At 37.7% G+C, this 15,621-nt stretch overlaps 3 protein-coding genes across 3 annotated transcripts; 1 reads left to right on the forward strand and 2 right to left on the reverse strand.

The window, feature by feature from the left end:
- Positions 1–545: 545 nt before the first annotated feature.
- Positions 546–1,715, reverse strand: guca1b (guanylate cyclase activator 1B). The gene is made up of 4 exons (XM_062427063.1): positions 1,512–1,715; positions 1,151–1,300; positions 907–1,021; positions 546–670 (listed from the first exon to the last, which is right to left on the reverse strand). The coding sequence occupies exons 1-4, from the start codon at positions 1,713–1,715 to the stop codon at positions 546–548; spliced, it is 594 nt and encodes a 197-aa protein (XP_062283047.1).
- A 2,427-nt stretch (positions 1,716–4,142) lies between these two features.
- LOC133988206 (serine/threonine-protein phosphatase 4 regulatory subunit 2-like) lies at positions 4,143–9,344 on the reverse strand. The gene is made up of 9 exons (XM_062427774.1): positions 9,247–9,344; positions 8,428–8,509; positions 8,112–8,282; positions 7,231–7,324; positions 7,033–7,070; positions 6,817–6,891; positions 6,455–6,610; positions 5,842–6,131; positions 4,143–5,401 (listed from the first exon to the last, which is right to left on the reverse strand). The coding sequence occupies exons 1-9, from the start codon at positions 9,278–9,280 to the stop codon at positions 5,094–5,096; spliced, it is 1,248 nt and encodes a 415-aa protein (XP_062283758.1). The 5' UTR covers positions 9,281–9,344; the 3' UTR covers positions 4,143–5,093.
- A 199-nt stretch (positions 9,345–9,543) lies between these two features.
- On the forward strand, positions 9,544–14,855 carry LOC133987791 (eukaryotic translation initiation factor 4E type 3-like). Its single transcript, XM_062427233.1, has 7 exons — positions 9,544–10,000; positions 10,944–11,016; positions 11,898–11,992; positions 12,085–12,145; positions 12,235–12,301; positions 12,465–12,620; positions 12,725–14,855. Exons 1-7 carry the CDS (start codon positions 9,834–9,836, stop codon positions 12,769–12,771), a joined length of 666 nt encoding a protein of 221 aa, XP_062283217.1. The 5' UTR covers positions 9,544–9,833; the 3' UTR covers positions 12,772–14,855.
- Positions 14,856–15,621: the final 766 nt, after the last annotated feature.

Genomic DNA, 15,621 nt, shown 5'->3' on the forward strand with positions numbered 1-15,621 from the left:
GTGAAAATCAGTGAGTCTTAGTCCGTGCACACCCAAACAGTCCTGAGAAGAGATCTAAATACTGTAAATAAGTGAAAACACGTATGTGGTTGGATAGGGGTTTTTGTGTGTTTATTCAATAACACAAAACAAAACAATGAAAATACAGTATGTTATGCAGTAAATTAAGCCTGAAGCATCTATAAAGTACAGACACATAAACAGATATACAAGATCAGAGGTGCCATTAGATGAAGTCAGTTCTACTGTTTAATTCCTCAATAGCTCAACTAAATGTGTAACATAAACTAAAATGAATGGAATTAATAGAAAGCCCCTTTACAAGCAAAATATAACATTGGTGTGGACTAAACTTGCATATAAATCTTATACGGCAGCATACAGTACAATGCCAGCATGACTGTGGTGTTCTTGTTTTTTTTAGTTTTTTTTTTACATATATATATATATATATATATAAACTGCAAGGGATACAAAATCCCAACAGGATTGGTAATATACTAAGGCTGTGTGTATGTGACAGATTGACAGTCCGTGCTACAGCGTTAGAAGTCAGCACTGCGTCTTCTCTCGTTGATCCAGTCCCCGGGGTTGACGTCCATTTGCAGCATTTTCATCACCCACTTATCCCTCCGGGCTCCATCTATGAACTCATCCAGCGAGAGCTCCCCTGAGTGGCGATGAGTAGCTAAGGTTATTCTCTGACACAGCATCATTTAGATACAAAGGGCATGTTTCCCTATACATTTCTCCTCCTGAATTTGCAGTTTTGATGACAAGGAACAATGAACTTCACCACACTTCTACATTAACACGCCACAAAACCATTACAGCAGCCTCATACAGAGCTTTTAAATCACACACAAAGCATTTTAAGATGTCAGAAAAACTGTTAAAAACACTCACCATCTCCATTTTCATCAACAAGCTCAAATATCCGGTCAACCACTTGGTCTGGGGTCAGCAGATTGCACTCTTCATCCAACTCTCCATGGCAAGCTTTCTTCAGTCGATAAATAGACTGAAAATGACAGGAAAGGATAAATCTCAATCTGACCCAATTTTATTACAGTTGATTACTTTGATTTGAGTTGATTACATTACACTGATAAGCTGTACCTAATGGTTTCTGTAAAATATTATACATTACCTCCACAATTTCTTTCAGCTCTGTTTTATCAATGCATCCACTTCCATCTTTGTCATACATCTTGAATGTCCATTTAAGCTTGTGTTCCAGTTTACCCCTCAAGACTAAGTTCAAAGCTGCCACATACTCCAGGAAATCAATGGTGTTGTCCTATGTAAATGCAGAAAAACAATTAAAATGTTAAATGCCTGCTTACTCAACACAGCAATCCAAAATATTAAGGTGTCAAGTCGTGGGCATTAACTTTTGTAGCAAATGCTTCCAATCAGCAATCTTTACTTTGTGCAGTGTCAATATTAATATGACACCAATGACTATGTACAAAGCACATACTTCCACACAATAGAACTTTGATACTTACCCCATTCTTGTCAAAGGCCCGAAACATGTTTTCAATGTAATCTGCAGCCTCCTTGTTATCGGTGACACCGAAAAAGCTCTTGAACTCGTGCATGAAGAGCGTCCCGCTTGGACATTCCACAACAAATTTTTTGTACCATTCCTGCAGCTCGGCGACATCGATTTCCTTATCTGGGTCACTGTCCTCGCTCAGGCGCTGACCCATTGTGGAAATATATTCTCCAACACCTTAAAGACTGAGAGTGTCACTTACATTACACAGACCTGTTTGACCTACTTAACTCCTTTTACGCTTTATATTACAAAATTCATAAATGTTAGTCCTCAGTGATGTAGACAATTCCCACAACAATGTTTTTGGAAAATCAGCAAAGATTGAAGAAGAAAATGAAATGAAAGTCCATATACAAGCTGAATTGTTATTAGGCTCTCTATTGTGGCAAATCCCTTCTGAAAGTGAGGATGAGGTACAGGCTGTTATGGATCGAGATAAGGGATTTAAAATGGACACTTGTCAAAATCAATTAGTTCATGAAAGGATTGCCTAGTGCTCCTCCCTCTACCTCTCCTAAAATACAGAAGCACTGTACATCTACTATATGTCAACTTGGTGGAAACATTAATTAAAAGATATGTTCGACTCTTTAATGCTGTCTTGAAACAACAGTCAGCTACCCAAATGATCAATGAAAGAGGTTTTCCTTGCTGTAATCATTCCTCCTGTTCATACTGGCTATTAAAAGATCACCTTCTAATGTGCTCTGGGTGATGGGGCCAAAATTCAAAGTATTCACACAGTCATTTTGTGTAAAAATGCATTCAGAGGTTTATCTTCATACTTCAGCAGTCTTAGTTTGTCATGTCAAGTAGATATGTCACATTGTCTTTTTACCATAAAATTCATTCCCTCTTTGTTTTTCCTTCGACAGTGGAAAGGCACAAAAACTTCGACAGTTTCCCTGTTGAGCTGTGGTGGAATTATAGTGACTAAAAGAGGCACTTATAGACTATAATATTAAAAGATATCTACTTAATTAGACTAATTTGTACAGTGTATTCTATGTGATAGAGATAAAAAAAAAAAAAAAATTGATAGAAGGATAATATCAGACATGAGGTCAAACATAGTGTAGTCAAGCCTCATCCAGATTACAGATGATAAAGGCTAGCACACAATTAAGATGTTATCTAATGATGTAAGCATACTGTTTGATATAGTACAGTTAAAGTACATACAGTACATGTCTGCATGACAACTGTTTTTACATAGAAAGTTCAGTATAGGGAGTACTACTCAACCAGTGGAAAGCGTCGGCTTGGATGAAACTCATGTCTGAGCAATAACCGGTGATGTCATTCAGGTTATCTCATCCTGGGGCAATTAGTCACCATAGGAAATGAGTTTGACCCATATTCAGAAAGAGTTTGACCCATGCTAGGTACTTAAAATCAGAATGTCTGCGGCTTTGCTCCTTACATTTTGACAATTCTTTTACAATCTCTCTTTTAAGTCCTCCTACTTTAAGGAAGTGCAATATTGAATCACAGCCATACTCCTTAAAGTAGTCTTTCCCAGTGTGGGAAGCCCCTGACGAGTCTGATGAGTCACACAGGCCGAGTCTTCAGTTATCCCTATAAGCTCTGACCTTCGGGGTTATGGTTATTAACTCCCAACCTGTTTACTATGTAGACACCTACCTCAGTCTTGCTGAAGCCTATAATAAATGTGTTGTTGCCACATTCACGAATTTTGGACATTAAATTATACCTTAGGTGTCAAGAGGGCAATTATAATCGGGAAATTAAAAATGTTAAAAGCCTTAATTCGGCTTTATTTAAGTGTCAGGTAATATAGTAGTTTGTGGTCATTTGAAAATACATATTTTCAGTGAAATAACACGTCACTGTTAGAGGTAGCTATTGTTTACAGGTGAATGATTGGCATGGCCCACTACCTATCCCAGGCCCTCGATATGTGCTGACAACAGGGTAAGCGTTAATCTTAGTTGAGAAGTGTCAAGGCCATCAGAGGAGTCACTGGATGTTATCCTCATATGATTAAAATGATTCACACCTTCATTTCTTACATAAGAAACATTTCAAATTTTCCTTCTAAGGATTCAAATTGCTCAAGTTGCTCTCCTGTACCCAGTACCCAGAGGGGTTTAATTAAGACTTGGCATTTCAGTATCCATGACTGGCTTGTATTGTAAGAACTGGGCCAAGTAACTTTCACTAGTGTCAGTGTTCAGTAAATGATATATATACACAATACTACAATACTAAGAACAGGATTACTCAAATACAAGTCTTTCCTTTGGCCCACTTACCAAATTTCCACCACATTAAAAAGCCCAGTTAAAGACAGAAATTTGGTCATTAGTTTTAGAGATTTACTGTCATGAATTTAGTGTAAGACGTGAACTTAGATGACTTTTTTGGGGAACAGACCAAATTTAAAATACATTTCACTCTGGACTAAAATTCTGGGCCAACAATTCAACCATCTATGTTGCTATTATAACAGTCACAGCTCAAACACTCATTCAGCTCACTGCCTCCCATTGTTCTGCAGGTATGAAACACAACTGGATTAGCAACAACAAAGAACAACAGATTGATTAAAACATACCGCACTTCAAATTTTAGCATTTATTGCTTTCCATGAATACTATGATACAGGCTCAAGCATTCATTTTCCAGCGATTATCAGTTTTACGAAGGCATTGTACATGTATTACAAGTCTACAAAAACTGATTTACAGATATGTACTGTAAAAATCCTAGCTATCAAAAGAGACCGTTGTACAGCTAAGGTATGACATACAGAAAGTGTAAAAGTACCTTGTGTTATGCTGACAGATTTTGATGCAGACATGGCTTCATTTAAGCCAAACCAATACTCTATCCAGCCAAACTGGTTACTGTTGGCAACTTTGTGTTGTGTTATATTGGCTTCATACAGTGACAAAGCAGAACGGTGACATTTTCCACATCCTTCAAGGAGTCAATGCTAACAAGTGCAAGATAATGTTAATAAGAATTAAGTTTTGTGTTATGTGCTTCATAGAAAAAGCAAACAAGATGTCTGTGAAGTGTTGCTTTTCATTCTTAATGGCAGGTGTCCTCATTCACCCGGAGAGGGACACATTCATTAGAAAGATAGTCAAAACAACTATGCTCAGGCCAAAACAACAACTCAAGCTGTCAAATGTATGTTTTTGGAAATACATGCCAAATGACTAATGATGTTATTTAATACATCAGTTATCAAGGTTAAATCATAATGCTCAGATATAAAAATTGGGGAAAAAAAGATTAGAAAAAACTTTTAGTCAACAGTGAAAAAAAGCAGAGTCTCCATAATCTCCTGTAAATCATTTCCTTCCAGTTTAAAAGACCAGGCAATGTGTGGGCTTTAGCAGTAGAAACTCAGAGAGACAAAAAGATCCTTCAATGAGGAACTTCAAGGTCCACATCGCTCCTGGTCCTGAAGTTTAGAGGTCCACAGTGCTACAGATATACCCTTGGTGTGGTATCATACAGTGTTAAAAAACAGTCTGTTGGCAGGCTGGGTTTCAAGTTAGTCATGTTCCCCAGGCTCAATTGCAGTCTCTGTGCTGTTTGAATTATCAGCATCGCCCTCTGTTGACAAGTCAGGTGAATTACTAGATGAAGAGGGGACCTGCTTGTCGCTGGGTTGGCCCTCTCCATCACTGCTGCTGCTGCTGCTGCTCTCCCCACTGTCCTGCTCAACGCTTGTGCTCTTCTCTGATGGAGCGGGCTGCTCAGGTTGGTCCAAAGTACTGTCATTTTTTGGACTGTGGGCATCCTCCTTCTCAGGTGACACTACTTCCTTTTCACAAGTTTCCGTATGTGTGCTGCTGGGCTCTGAGAAGCAAAGTGGACATTTCACCATTACATTCTGATTAACAAACAGGCTTTAATTCAAGGCCATCTTTATTTGGAAGCTTTTGAAAGTGAATGAGAAATTGAGTGTTTTTGAAATGACAGTATGAGGGAAATAATTTTGACTTTAGCTGCACAGTACGATACAAACTCTTGAATGACAACCCTTACACATTAGAGATAGTCATTTAATCCATTATGAGTATGAAACTATTGACTAAAAGTGCGACAACAGACAAAGAATCTGGACGCAGTAACCTGCAGCCTGGAGGAGGCTACAATGGCAGGCATTTTTCATCCCACAGTCAAGTTTGGCCTTTCAGAATGGGTACAAACACTTTTGACATACATTTCCACAGTGTACTGCAACACTTCAACAAAAAAGTTTACATCAGCCTAAGTAAGGATGAGTAAATTCTTACCATGATCCTCTGAAATGGTGGGTGTGTCACAAGGTGTTCCACTCTTGTACTCTTGACCACAAGAGTCTTTTGAAGCCTCCGGTGTCTCTGACACGCTCTCTGACCCTTCACAACAAGATGGCTCCTTTTCTTCACTTTCCGTTTCATCTTCCTTCTTTTCGTCAAACTTGAGCCTCTTAACTTCGTGCTTGTCAGCATCAGAGTCCTCCTCCTCTTCCTCCTCCTCCTCGGGATGTTTGTTCTTTATCCCGCTGTTTGGTGAAATTTCACCGTCTGATAGTGAGGAATCACTGCAATAATGACAGAAATGCAGGGGATCGGTTCATCAAACTAGACAGTCTATGTGAGATCAAAGCGATGTGCAGTTGTTTTACCGATGTTTTTCTTTTAAAGATGAGGTCTTGAGAAGGTCAGCTTATGCAGGAAATGTCTAGACTTGGCAGCTATTATTAGTGTCCCTACATTTTAAACAAAAAATAAGTATACAACATACTCAAAATAAAAAATTAAATTAAATAAGACATTTGGTATCTCACCCTAAACCCCTTCAGCCAAGTTGCTGCTGCAGAATATGTCAATAGTGTCTCATATGTACCAAACTTCTTTTAATTACCTGATATGGTGCTCATCCTCTTCCTCTGTGGTTGGCTCTGGCTCTGGCTCTTTGCTAACTGTACAGTCAGAGAGCCCGTTGGTCGACAGTGAAGTTGACAATGACAGCTTAGGTCTGTAGAATGGTTTTGGTGTGCCTGGTCCATTTACGTTTCGACTGCAAAAACAGAAAATGAATGCTCGTTATGCCCGCCAAATCACAAAACCAGCATAAGTACTAAGACCCAATCTGACAGGGGATTATTATACCCTGGCTGTTTTGTTGGTTATTTGGCTCTAAATCAATTTAACTTCCCACTTGCTGGTGTATGAGGCAATTTTAGATTTGTGGAAGTCAATCACTGACAAGTATGTGGCTCCCACCTGTCTGAATATAGAGAAGAGTTACCAGGAAACATCACTCCATTCATTCTGTTTACACTGGATGCCCCATTTTTCCTTCGAAAGAAGTAGAAAGGCACAAAAACAACTGGCTGTTAATTGTAACTGAATAAGCAGATTAAAAGGGAGCTGTCAATGTAAGAAATACTGCAAACCAGCAGAGCAAGGGAACATAAGTGTAACAGCTGAGGTACTTACTCTGAGGTGGGGTACACACAGCTGACCACCATTACATTCTGCAATACATAAACAGTTATGTGTATCAGAATTTAAAATCCAGACACTACATTTAATGCAATAATCATTATTAAGGTTTATCTTGAATATAGTATCTCAGTTATACAGCATGATGACATTTGCTCAAACTAGTGCAGTGCAGTGCAGTGCAGTGCTCACCTTCTCCACACCCCTGAGAAACTTTTCTGTTCCTGTATAGTTTCGCTTGGGGTCTGTAAGCAGTTCACATAGGCGCTGGATGGTGAATGGGATTCTGGAAAAAAGTTACCAAGAGATATATTTAGGATCAGTCACACACAGCAGTCTCATGGCCAGCATCAACAGTTTGTCTGACACCATGCCAAACCTGGCAGCACTGGAGCTGAATGAGCAAAAAACGTATCAACCTGGACACACAACCCTAGTTTCAGCTGGCCACAAGCTATGATATTAATGATTAACCATTCTTTTTTGCCAAAATGTTTTCATTGGTTTATGTTTCAATGTTAAAATGTTAAAATACTAAGTTCATTACTAAGTTAACTGAAGCACCAAGGAAAATAGCAAATGTTTCTTATTTGTTTTGTTGCTTCCAGCTGTACAATAAATGTTGACTGGAGGTGTGAAAGAGTTAATCATTTCCAAATCATGTCATTTCACTACATGTTAAGTTATGCAAATGTTTTTTTGGAGAGTAACATGCAACAGATCAAGTTGACTAACTTGATTGATACTGTAGCTCGGTTTTGAATGCATTTAACAAAATCTTGAATGCAATACGACAACTTGTTTGATAGCAGAAATTAATGAATAACAACACACAATGTGCCAGATCTGATTTCAGATTGATTCTAATGTATTTAAAATATAAAAGATTTCCTTTAAGTACACGTACATGTCTCTTTTTTTTTGGTTTAATTGATAACAAGCATGGACAGATGACTGAACTGCTATATATAATTACATTTTTGTATATGAGGTTGTGAGGGAGAATATATTTGCAATTTACAATAGGGATCATTCCTATGAACTGCAAATGTTGATCAAGCAGATTCACTTACCCGTTGTAACCATCCACTATTTTTAAGATCCTTTTCTTCATCTCTTCGAAGGGAATATACTCTACATTAGGATTATGTAGTCCTCTCTGTTCAGGTGTTGAAGCCTGGAAATCATCCATGATTTTCTCCAATTTAAACATGAAGTACGCTTTGAACTGTGACCATGAGATCCTGGAAGATATTGGAAATGCAACTCTGTATGTCAAGCACAAAAGAATGATCTTGAAAGTCTTGGATCACTTTTTCTTTTTTTAATACAAAAACACAGAAAACTTATGGGCGCTTAAGAGTGTGAAACTTTGCAGTAACTACTCACATTGCCTGCCCTGTCTTGGCAACATGGCACAGGAACTGCTCTAGAACAGGACTGGCGTCTTTTTTCCCTTTCTTCTCAAAATCTGTAAAAGACACATGAAATAAAAAATAAAGCAATATTTAAGTATATCACGTTAATCCAAATATCTCCTAAATCTGACCATAACATTAGCAAACAATGTTTGTACCTGCCATGATCTAAACCTAAAAGTTTTCAAACTAACCCAGAAGCATATGACCATCAAAGAATAATGTGGTCATTATGTAAATTATTCTGGTCAAAGGTTAAATCCCATTTAATTTCCAGGTTACTTCTGGCGCACCAATTGTACACTGGTCATGATTAACTGACTGTTAAGTGTTAATTATCGGCTGTGCCAAGTAAAAAATACACTGAAAGGGGAAGAAAACAAGCGAATCGTCACACCATAAAATACCCTAACACCAATTTCAAATAAGCAGAGGTTACATGGAAACTTCTCATAAAAGTTAGTAGCACATTTATTATGACGTTCACGTTACCAGGCTAGCTGTTTAGATTATCGATAAGTATCAATAAGGGTTAGATAAGACAAACTACTTGCTTACAGATAGAAACATTAAACTAGCTAGGCCAGGCAGAAACAGAAACAGAGAGCCCCATGAGTGCCTCTACTAAACGCTAGTCGTTGTTGGTAAGCTAAGTTACGGTAACGTAGTTAGCAGTCACCAGAGATTTTTGGTGAGTGCAACTAAACAAATGTAAAGAAAAAAAATCCCCCTCACTACTAATAAATCGCTTATTTTGGATAACTGTAAAAAATAAATAAAAATAAATTGCCTTGAAGTGCCTCCAATAACGCGTCGATGTCCATAGCTGTGTCCAGTCACAGGCAGGAAACACTTAGCTAGTTAGCAGTAGCAGGTAGCAACTCAACAAAGCTGGTGGCAGCGAGGAACGCGCATGTCCGCAGTGACGTAGGCACGCTTTGCGGAAGACGCGTTCCAGTTAGCCTGACATCAACAAAGCCTTTGAATCTGGATGCACACACACAGAGCCGATTGAGTAATTAGCAAGAGCTGGAGTATTGTATGTTTTATATTGCGTGTGTGTGTATATATATATATGTGTGTATATTTTCAGTGAAAGTATGTGTGGATAGACGTGGAAAACGTATCGGTGTCTAGTGAGCTGTAGGTGCTGCAGGCTGTCAGCGGGCGTCATCGTTTTTTTGTTTTTTTCTGTTGTTGTGACGGCGCAAACCGGTGAAGCGACCTATGAGTCAGCAGCTGATCGGGGGTTAATTTGACCTAACAGACCTATATATCAAAACATATAACCAAACGAGCTCTGGTTGAAACATCTGCACCGGACAAGTGCTTGTTTTGTTTTTATTTAACGGAGCCATTCGGTTTTCAGAGGAAGCAATGGCAGTCCCGGTAGCTGCCACATTACAGCTGAGCACATCAGCAAGCCCGCCGGGTCTGCTTGAGCACAACATTCACATCAGAGACAGAGATTTGGGAGGCATTTCAAGTAATAAAGAAATCGACACACTGCCTTTGCATTCTCCGTGGACTTTCTGGCTTGATAGGTGAGTTATTTTCCCTCCTGTATAATTTTTCAACCACTGTCATGTAGGTTAACTCTTTGTAGCTGACCTTTTAAAAACAATGAGAACAAAGAAAGGAGGTGACGACTTTATCAGGCCTAGGGAAAGTGGGTAATTGCAACCTAGATAACAAAAAATGTATGTTTAACAGCGGTGTAGAGATTAATAGTCTTATAAATCACATAAACATAACATGACAGCAAAAACCGCTGGTTAATGGCTTGATGCAGCTTCTCTGCCAACTTCTTTTCTCTCTGACCTACATAGCAAGTCCTCTGCTTGGTGGTGGGATCTTAAAATAAACAAAATGGTGTAATTATAAGAGACAAATTCTCCAGCTAAATATACTTCCTGGATCTGATTTCAGACAGTTTTAATATATTCTAAGTATTTAATCGTTTTTCTTATTGTTTTTATTGTTAAAAAGAAACTTGTTGAATCACTCTTGGTGTGTCTGTTGCCGCCGTCTTTTTTTTGTTACATTAAAACATATGTGGCTCAAACTTGTCATCGTGGCAAAAAAAAAGGCCCCGCTCACACATTAACTTTATTATTCTACCAGTGGTTTCAGAATTAATGCTATGCAGTGATCACACACACAGAGTTGACCACATGTGACAGTTTCACAAGCCTCATCATCCACAGTATGTACAAATCAGAGGGTGCTGTGCTCAAATGGGGTCAGTGTTGTTTACTGTTTACTGTGTTATTTGTCATCCGACCCCCCCCCCTCCATCCTGTCTGCTTGGAGGGGAGCTCACTGAAACATGTCTGAGTAACGAAGCACCACAAAAATGCATCTAGAACAAGTCAAGTCAGAGGGCCTGAGATTTTTACAAGCCTGTATTTTTTTTATTTTTAAAGGAAGACATCATGTAAATGGAATTTAATTAAATGTCCATCTGGGTACTATTTTTTCTGTCAGATCTCTACCAGGGACAACAGCAGCTGAATGTGAGTCAAACCTGAAGAAAATCTACACGGTGGAGACCGTCCAGGTAAGATGCTCTACAGTCGTGATATAAGGACACAGCTCCATCAGACACAGTGTTGGTACATTGGCAGCAACCCAATAAGAGCTTACAAGAGGATTAATCTCTGTTGTTACTTTTCTGCCACTCAAGGAGTTGAGTTGAGGCACATTTTTGTAGCAAGTTTCTTAATTTACACTCAAATCAATATTAGGTTTTGTCTCTTCTGAACTGTTGGGAGTTTCTCTTTCTCCCGAATGCACCAAAACCACAGCCAGACTCGCAGTGTCAGAAGCTTTAATGAAGACTCTCATCGGGAGACACGTTTAAAGTAAATACTGTATGCAGAATTAAGTTCTAGTAGTATAGTAACATCACGGCATGCAGCGTGTACAGGTCAAACCACATTTAACACTGCAATGAGACTGTTTTGAACATATGTTGGTGTTACTGTATTGTTTTCCAAAAGCTCTGCCAGCATGACGTGTGACATTATGTCATCATGTGTTGTAATTTTAAGGTAGAAATAGCTCCTGAATATGTGTCAAAACAGGTTTGTTGACATACTGTAGAAACACCTGCTAATTAACAAGTTCATCTTTGTAGTAACTAATGACTTAATTAGCATGCCAGGTTTTTTTCATGTTATTGGTGACAGGAGGTTACAGACTTCTAATGCCCCATAATGACACCCCAACCACAGCTGTGTTGGATAAGGATTCATATGTGATTTGTTGTGTGTGTGTGTGTGTGTGGATAAGAGCAGTGAAGAAAAGACAATGGGCTGTGATTTTTTTTTTTTTTTTTACGATATAACAAATCTTTACAAGACAAAGCGTCTCGCTGTGCCAGTTAAGTGGTTCAATAAAATTTACCTGTTTCCTCTCTTCACCTTGGCATTGGACTAGAACTTCTGGAGAGTTTACAACAACATACCTGGCGTCTCCAGCTTGCCACTGAGATGTAGCTATCATCTGATGAGAGGTGAAAGAAAGCCCCTCTGGTGAGTTAAATTTGCATGTGCTGTATGTGTTCATTATACTCAAAGCTTTTTGAAACTGCATCGTGTAACGTTGCCTGCTACTTTGCATACAGGGAAGAAGAAAGCAACGCTAAAGGCGGTGTTTGGAAAATGAAAGTGCCAAAAGAGTGCACCGTAAGTGACATTATCAATTAAAGTATTTCTTATGAACTATTTTCGTGTCAATTATTTGCAATTTCACAAACTTGTCCTTATATCCACAGTCTGTTGTGTGGAAGGAGTTGCTATTGGCTACGATTGGAGAACAGTTCAGTGATTTTTGTGCCTCAGGTAAATGTCCTGATTGAGTTATGCAAAGCTTCATTGGCTTTGGTTCAAGGCAAATAATCATTGCATTTTTTTAAAATTAAAATGGGATTGCTGTATTAGTTACACAATACTATAAATATTGTCTGAAATGCATTAATGTCATTTTCTGGTGCTGTTCTTGCAGATGATGAAGTAGTTGGCGTCAGTGTCAGTGTACGAGACAGAGAAGATGTGTTTCAGGTGTGGAATGGAAATGCTTTGTGTGCCACTGAGTCAAAAATCTTAGGAAGAATCAATGAGCTCTTGCCACAAATACCCTTCAAAGCAGTGTTTTACAAACGTGAGTATTTCATTTTGAGCGTTAACAATGGTTTCATGGTTTTTACAGGGACTGACAGTAACGCCATAAAATGTGAGTAATTGTTCTGTTTGCTTCTATTTCAGCACACGAGGAGCACCATGCTTTTGAAGGAGGACGATCAAGACATTAGCACATTTTGCACATCAGACCCTTGAGATATTATTTTTTTGTTGTTGTTGTTGCTTATGTTTTAGACCATAATATTTGGGCAAATTTTGAAGCATTTGGGTTGAAGCTCATAGTTCTCAATGTATCATCTTAATTACCTCAAAATGTAGCCCATGTATTATGACTTGCAATTGATGGAATTCCCCATCTCCTGAGCACTACTGTCACTCAAAAATATCCAAAATACTGTTTTAGCCGAAAGCAAAATCACAGTTTCATTTTATTATCTATGGCAGTGTTTGTATGTTTTTATACTGCAACATTTTGCAATACTGTAACCAAAAACAATAGATCATGTACAGTCAAATGTTTTTAGATGTATTATAGCATATTTTTCCTGAGCACAAACAAAACTAGGTCTTTAAGTTAAATCTCATTTTTGAATCTGAGAGGCCTAGTTCCACAAAGCAAACCTTTAACAATACATGACAACGCTTTTCTAGTCAGTTCTTTATTCTCTGTTTTGTATGTCATAGCCAAAATACAGTTGCCTATCCTGGAGAATGTTGGTATGCTGTAACGCTAGTATTTGAGCAGAAAATTGCACACTTTTTTTATTTACTTCTTTAGGATATAAATGGATTGTGAAAAGAAAATGTTACATGTTACAATAAAACGACCTCAGTAAACAAAACATTATGAGTAGATACTGAGAAATATATGCAATCATTTCCATTATGTAGAATTTGCAGCAAATTTGCAGTCTTGTGGTTGTAATTCTGTTGAAGCTTCTGCCCTAAATCGAGCACTTTGTTTCTTACATCTAAGACATCAGACAGTCCCTCCAGGGTTAAACAGAAAGTGTGATAACTGACACCAAATACCCTTTGGCTTTGTGTCACCTTTTCTGATGAAGTCTAACGCTGTTTTTATTTTTATTTGTTTTATTTGTTTCTTTGTCAGCTTTTAATAGAAACATCTGAGACGTGTGAATGGCACAGTTGAAATGACGTGTTATGTTTTTTTTTTTATATGTTCATAAAACCTGTGTTTAGAATTAACCTGTGAAACCTTCACCTTTAATAATAGATAATATTGGCCCCAGGATAAATGAGCAAACATATGACACAGAAATCTGTCACAGTGGTACAAAAAAAGAAAGTTGATGATCTAAATCTCACATTATTTTAAGGCTGCGCGTGGCAGTTTTAGTGTTATTGTACAAATCACTGGTGTTGATGAAGTGATGCAATCACTGTAGCAGGGTCAAATTTGTAAGTAAAAAAAATCAATCAGATGGTTTACTACTGCTGCATTAAAACAATTTCAGCTTCTTTCAAATCCATAGCTTTAAAGTTTCCTCTTTTTGTCTCATACAGTACCAGTCAAAGGTTTGGAATTTTCCGATTATGAGAAAGTGTGTTCACTTTTGACTGGTGCTACATGTAGTCAGGTGTATTTGTGTTATTAAAAAATCATAATCATATAAGTGAAATGTTGTAATTTAGGAAGTTAAACTATTATACATCTCACCAAAGGCGCCTTTCCTGTGTGTTTGTGTGTGTGTGAGTGTGTTAGTGAGGGAGTGAGATGGACTATTCTAGACGGCATAGAGCAGAGCAGATTTTCATGTGTACTAGTACTATAATATTAAGACATTTTAGGTCATTTTTACAGAGCTATGGAGTACTGTATGCATTGAAACCCACAGACAGACTGCTTCTATGGATCTCAATCAAATCAAATGTTCAAGTATTTATAATGCTGGTGGCTTGCCATGTATTCTCTTCTCAAGTCAAGAAGACCACTGACTTTGCCAAACTTAACATTGCTTTATTCTCCCTTATGCTGTTCTGCTGTCCATGTAATAATATTGAAAGCACATACTGTAGGATAAGAGAATTACTGTACCCTTGCACATATGCAGTCGACCACTCACTTAAGATCTCAGACCTTGTAACTGATTGTTGATCTTGGATGGTGCCTTGTGTTTACCAGCAGTTTAGAATGTTACAGTCATCTGTGTTCAGCATGTTTGAATTGTATCTAGTCATGTTTCTTTATTAGTTTTACACGTGTTTGAAAAATAAAGATGCCTAAACCTCAGTCTTTTGCTGTCTGGAAGCTGTGATTTGTTTATTTTTTAGTTCCACCAAGTAGATTAGTAGTGAATCAAATATTAGACATTTTAACATATTAATCAATGATGATGATAACATTGACCATTCATTTTAAACGTTGCCATTGAAAGGCTATGTTTAAATGTAGATATGAAGTATCATCAATACTAAAATTCTGTTTTAACATCAATAAGGCAATCCTACACCTTACTGTAGCAGCCCCAACTTAACTTGCACTACTAATCTATATAGAGTATATTTCATGGCATTATCATTGTACAATGTATACTCAGTACATACAGTTTAGATAATGGTGAAATGTTTAATTTCTGTCTTATTTTTAGTTTTTTTAGTTTTGTGTAGTAACTAACTGTATATAACCTTTTTTGTTTATGTGATGTTTTTCCCCCACCTGGCTGCTCAAACAATGCAATTCTCTTTTGGGATTAATACTCATACATGCCTAGCCAGTGAGAGGAAGCTACCATTTCATGACGGCTATCAAAGAAAATGTCTCCATCTTCTGGTGGAGTCATATCATTGACATTAGTTATAGATATTAGGAAACTAGGAATATGACACAATAAATTACATAAAAAGGTGGGGATTCATGTATACTTTTGTCAGAAGTTTCAGGGAACAGTGTTTCATAGTGGTTTATTAATTTATTGCTTTTTTATTATTTGTATTTTATTATTATTTATTATTCATTATTCAGCCCAATTCTAGGAGGAAAAGTGCAATTTTAGGAA

The sequence above is a fragment of the Scomber scombrus genome, chromosome 10 (assembly GCF_963691925.1).
Source record: "Scomber scombrus chromosome 10, fScoSco1.1, whole genome shotgun sequence".
Classification (NCBI taxonomy): Eukaryota; Metazoa; Chordata; class Actinopteri; order Scombriformes; family Scombridae; genus Scomber; species Scomber scombrus.

What these genes read in the sequence shown, in the direction of transcription:
- LOC133988206 (XM_062427774.1), bottom strand. Translation starts at nt 9,280, where the DNA reads ATGGACATCGACGCGTTATTGGAGGCACTTCAAG. An exon ending in GCCAAGACAGGGCAGGCAAT is followed by an intron (nt 8,283 to 8,427) that starts GTGAGTAGTTAC and finishes AATATCTTCCAG; the next exon opens with GATCTCATGGTCACAGTTCA. An exon ending in TTCTCAGGGGTGTGGAGAAG is followed by an intron (nt 7,071 to 7,230) that starts GTGAGCACTGCA and finishes TATGTATTGCAG; the next exon opens with AATGTAATGGTGGTCAGCTG.
- LOC133987791 (XM_062427233.1), top strand. Translation starts at nt 9,834, where the DNA reads ATGGCAGTCCCGGTAGCTGCCACATTACAGCTGAGCACATCAGCAAGC. An exon ending in ACACGGTGGAGACCGTCCAG is followed by an intron (nt 11,017 to 11,897) that starts GTAAGATGCTCT and finishes GCATTGGACTAG; the next exon opens with AACTTCTGGAGAGTTTACAA. An exon ending in GGTGAAAGAAAGCCCCTCTG is followed by an intron (nt 11,993 to 12,084) that starts GTGAGTTAAATT and finishes CTTTGCATACAG; the next exon opens with GGAAGAAGAAAGCAACGCTA.
- guca1b (XM_062427063.1), bottom strand. Translation starts at nt 1,715, where the DNA reads ATGGGTCAGCGCCTGAGCGAGGACAGTGACCCAGATAAGGAAATCGAT. An exon ending in GGGCCTTTGACAAGAATGGG is followed by an intron (nt 1,301 to 1,511) that starts GTAAGTATCAAA and finishes GCATTTACATAG; the next exon opens with GACAACACCATTGATTTCCT. An exon ending in TGTTGATGAAAATGGAGATG is followed by an intron (nt 671 to 906) that starts GTGAGTGTTTTT and finishes ATCGCCACTCAG; the next exon opens with GGGAGCTCTCGCTGGATGAG.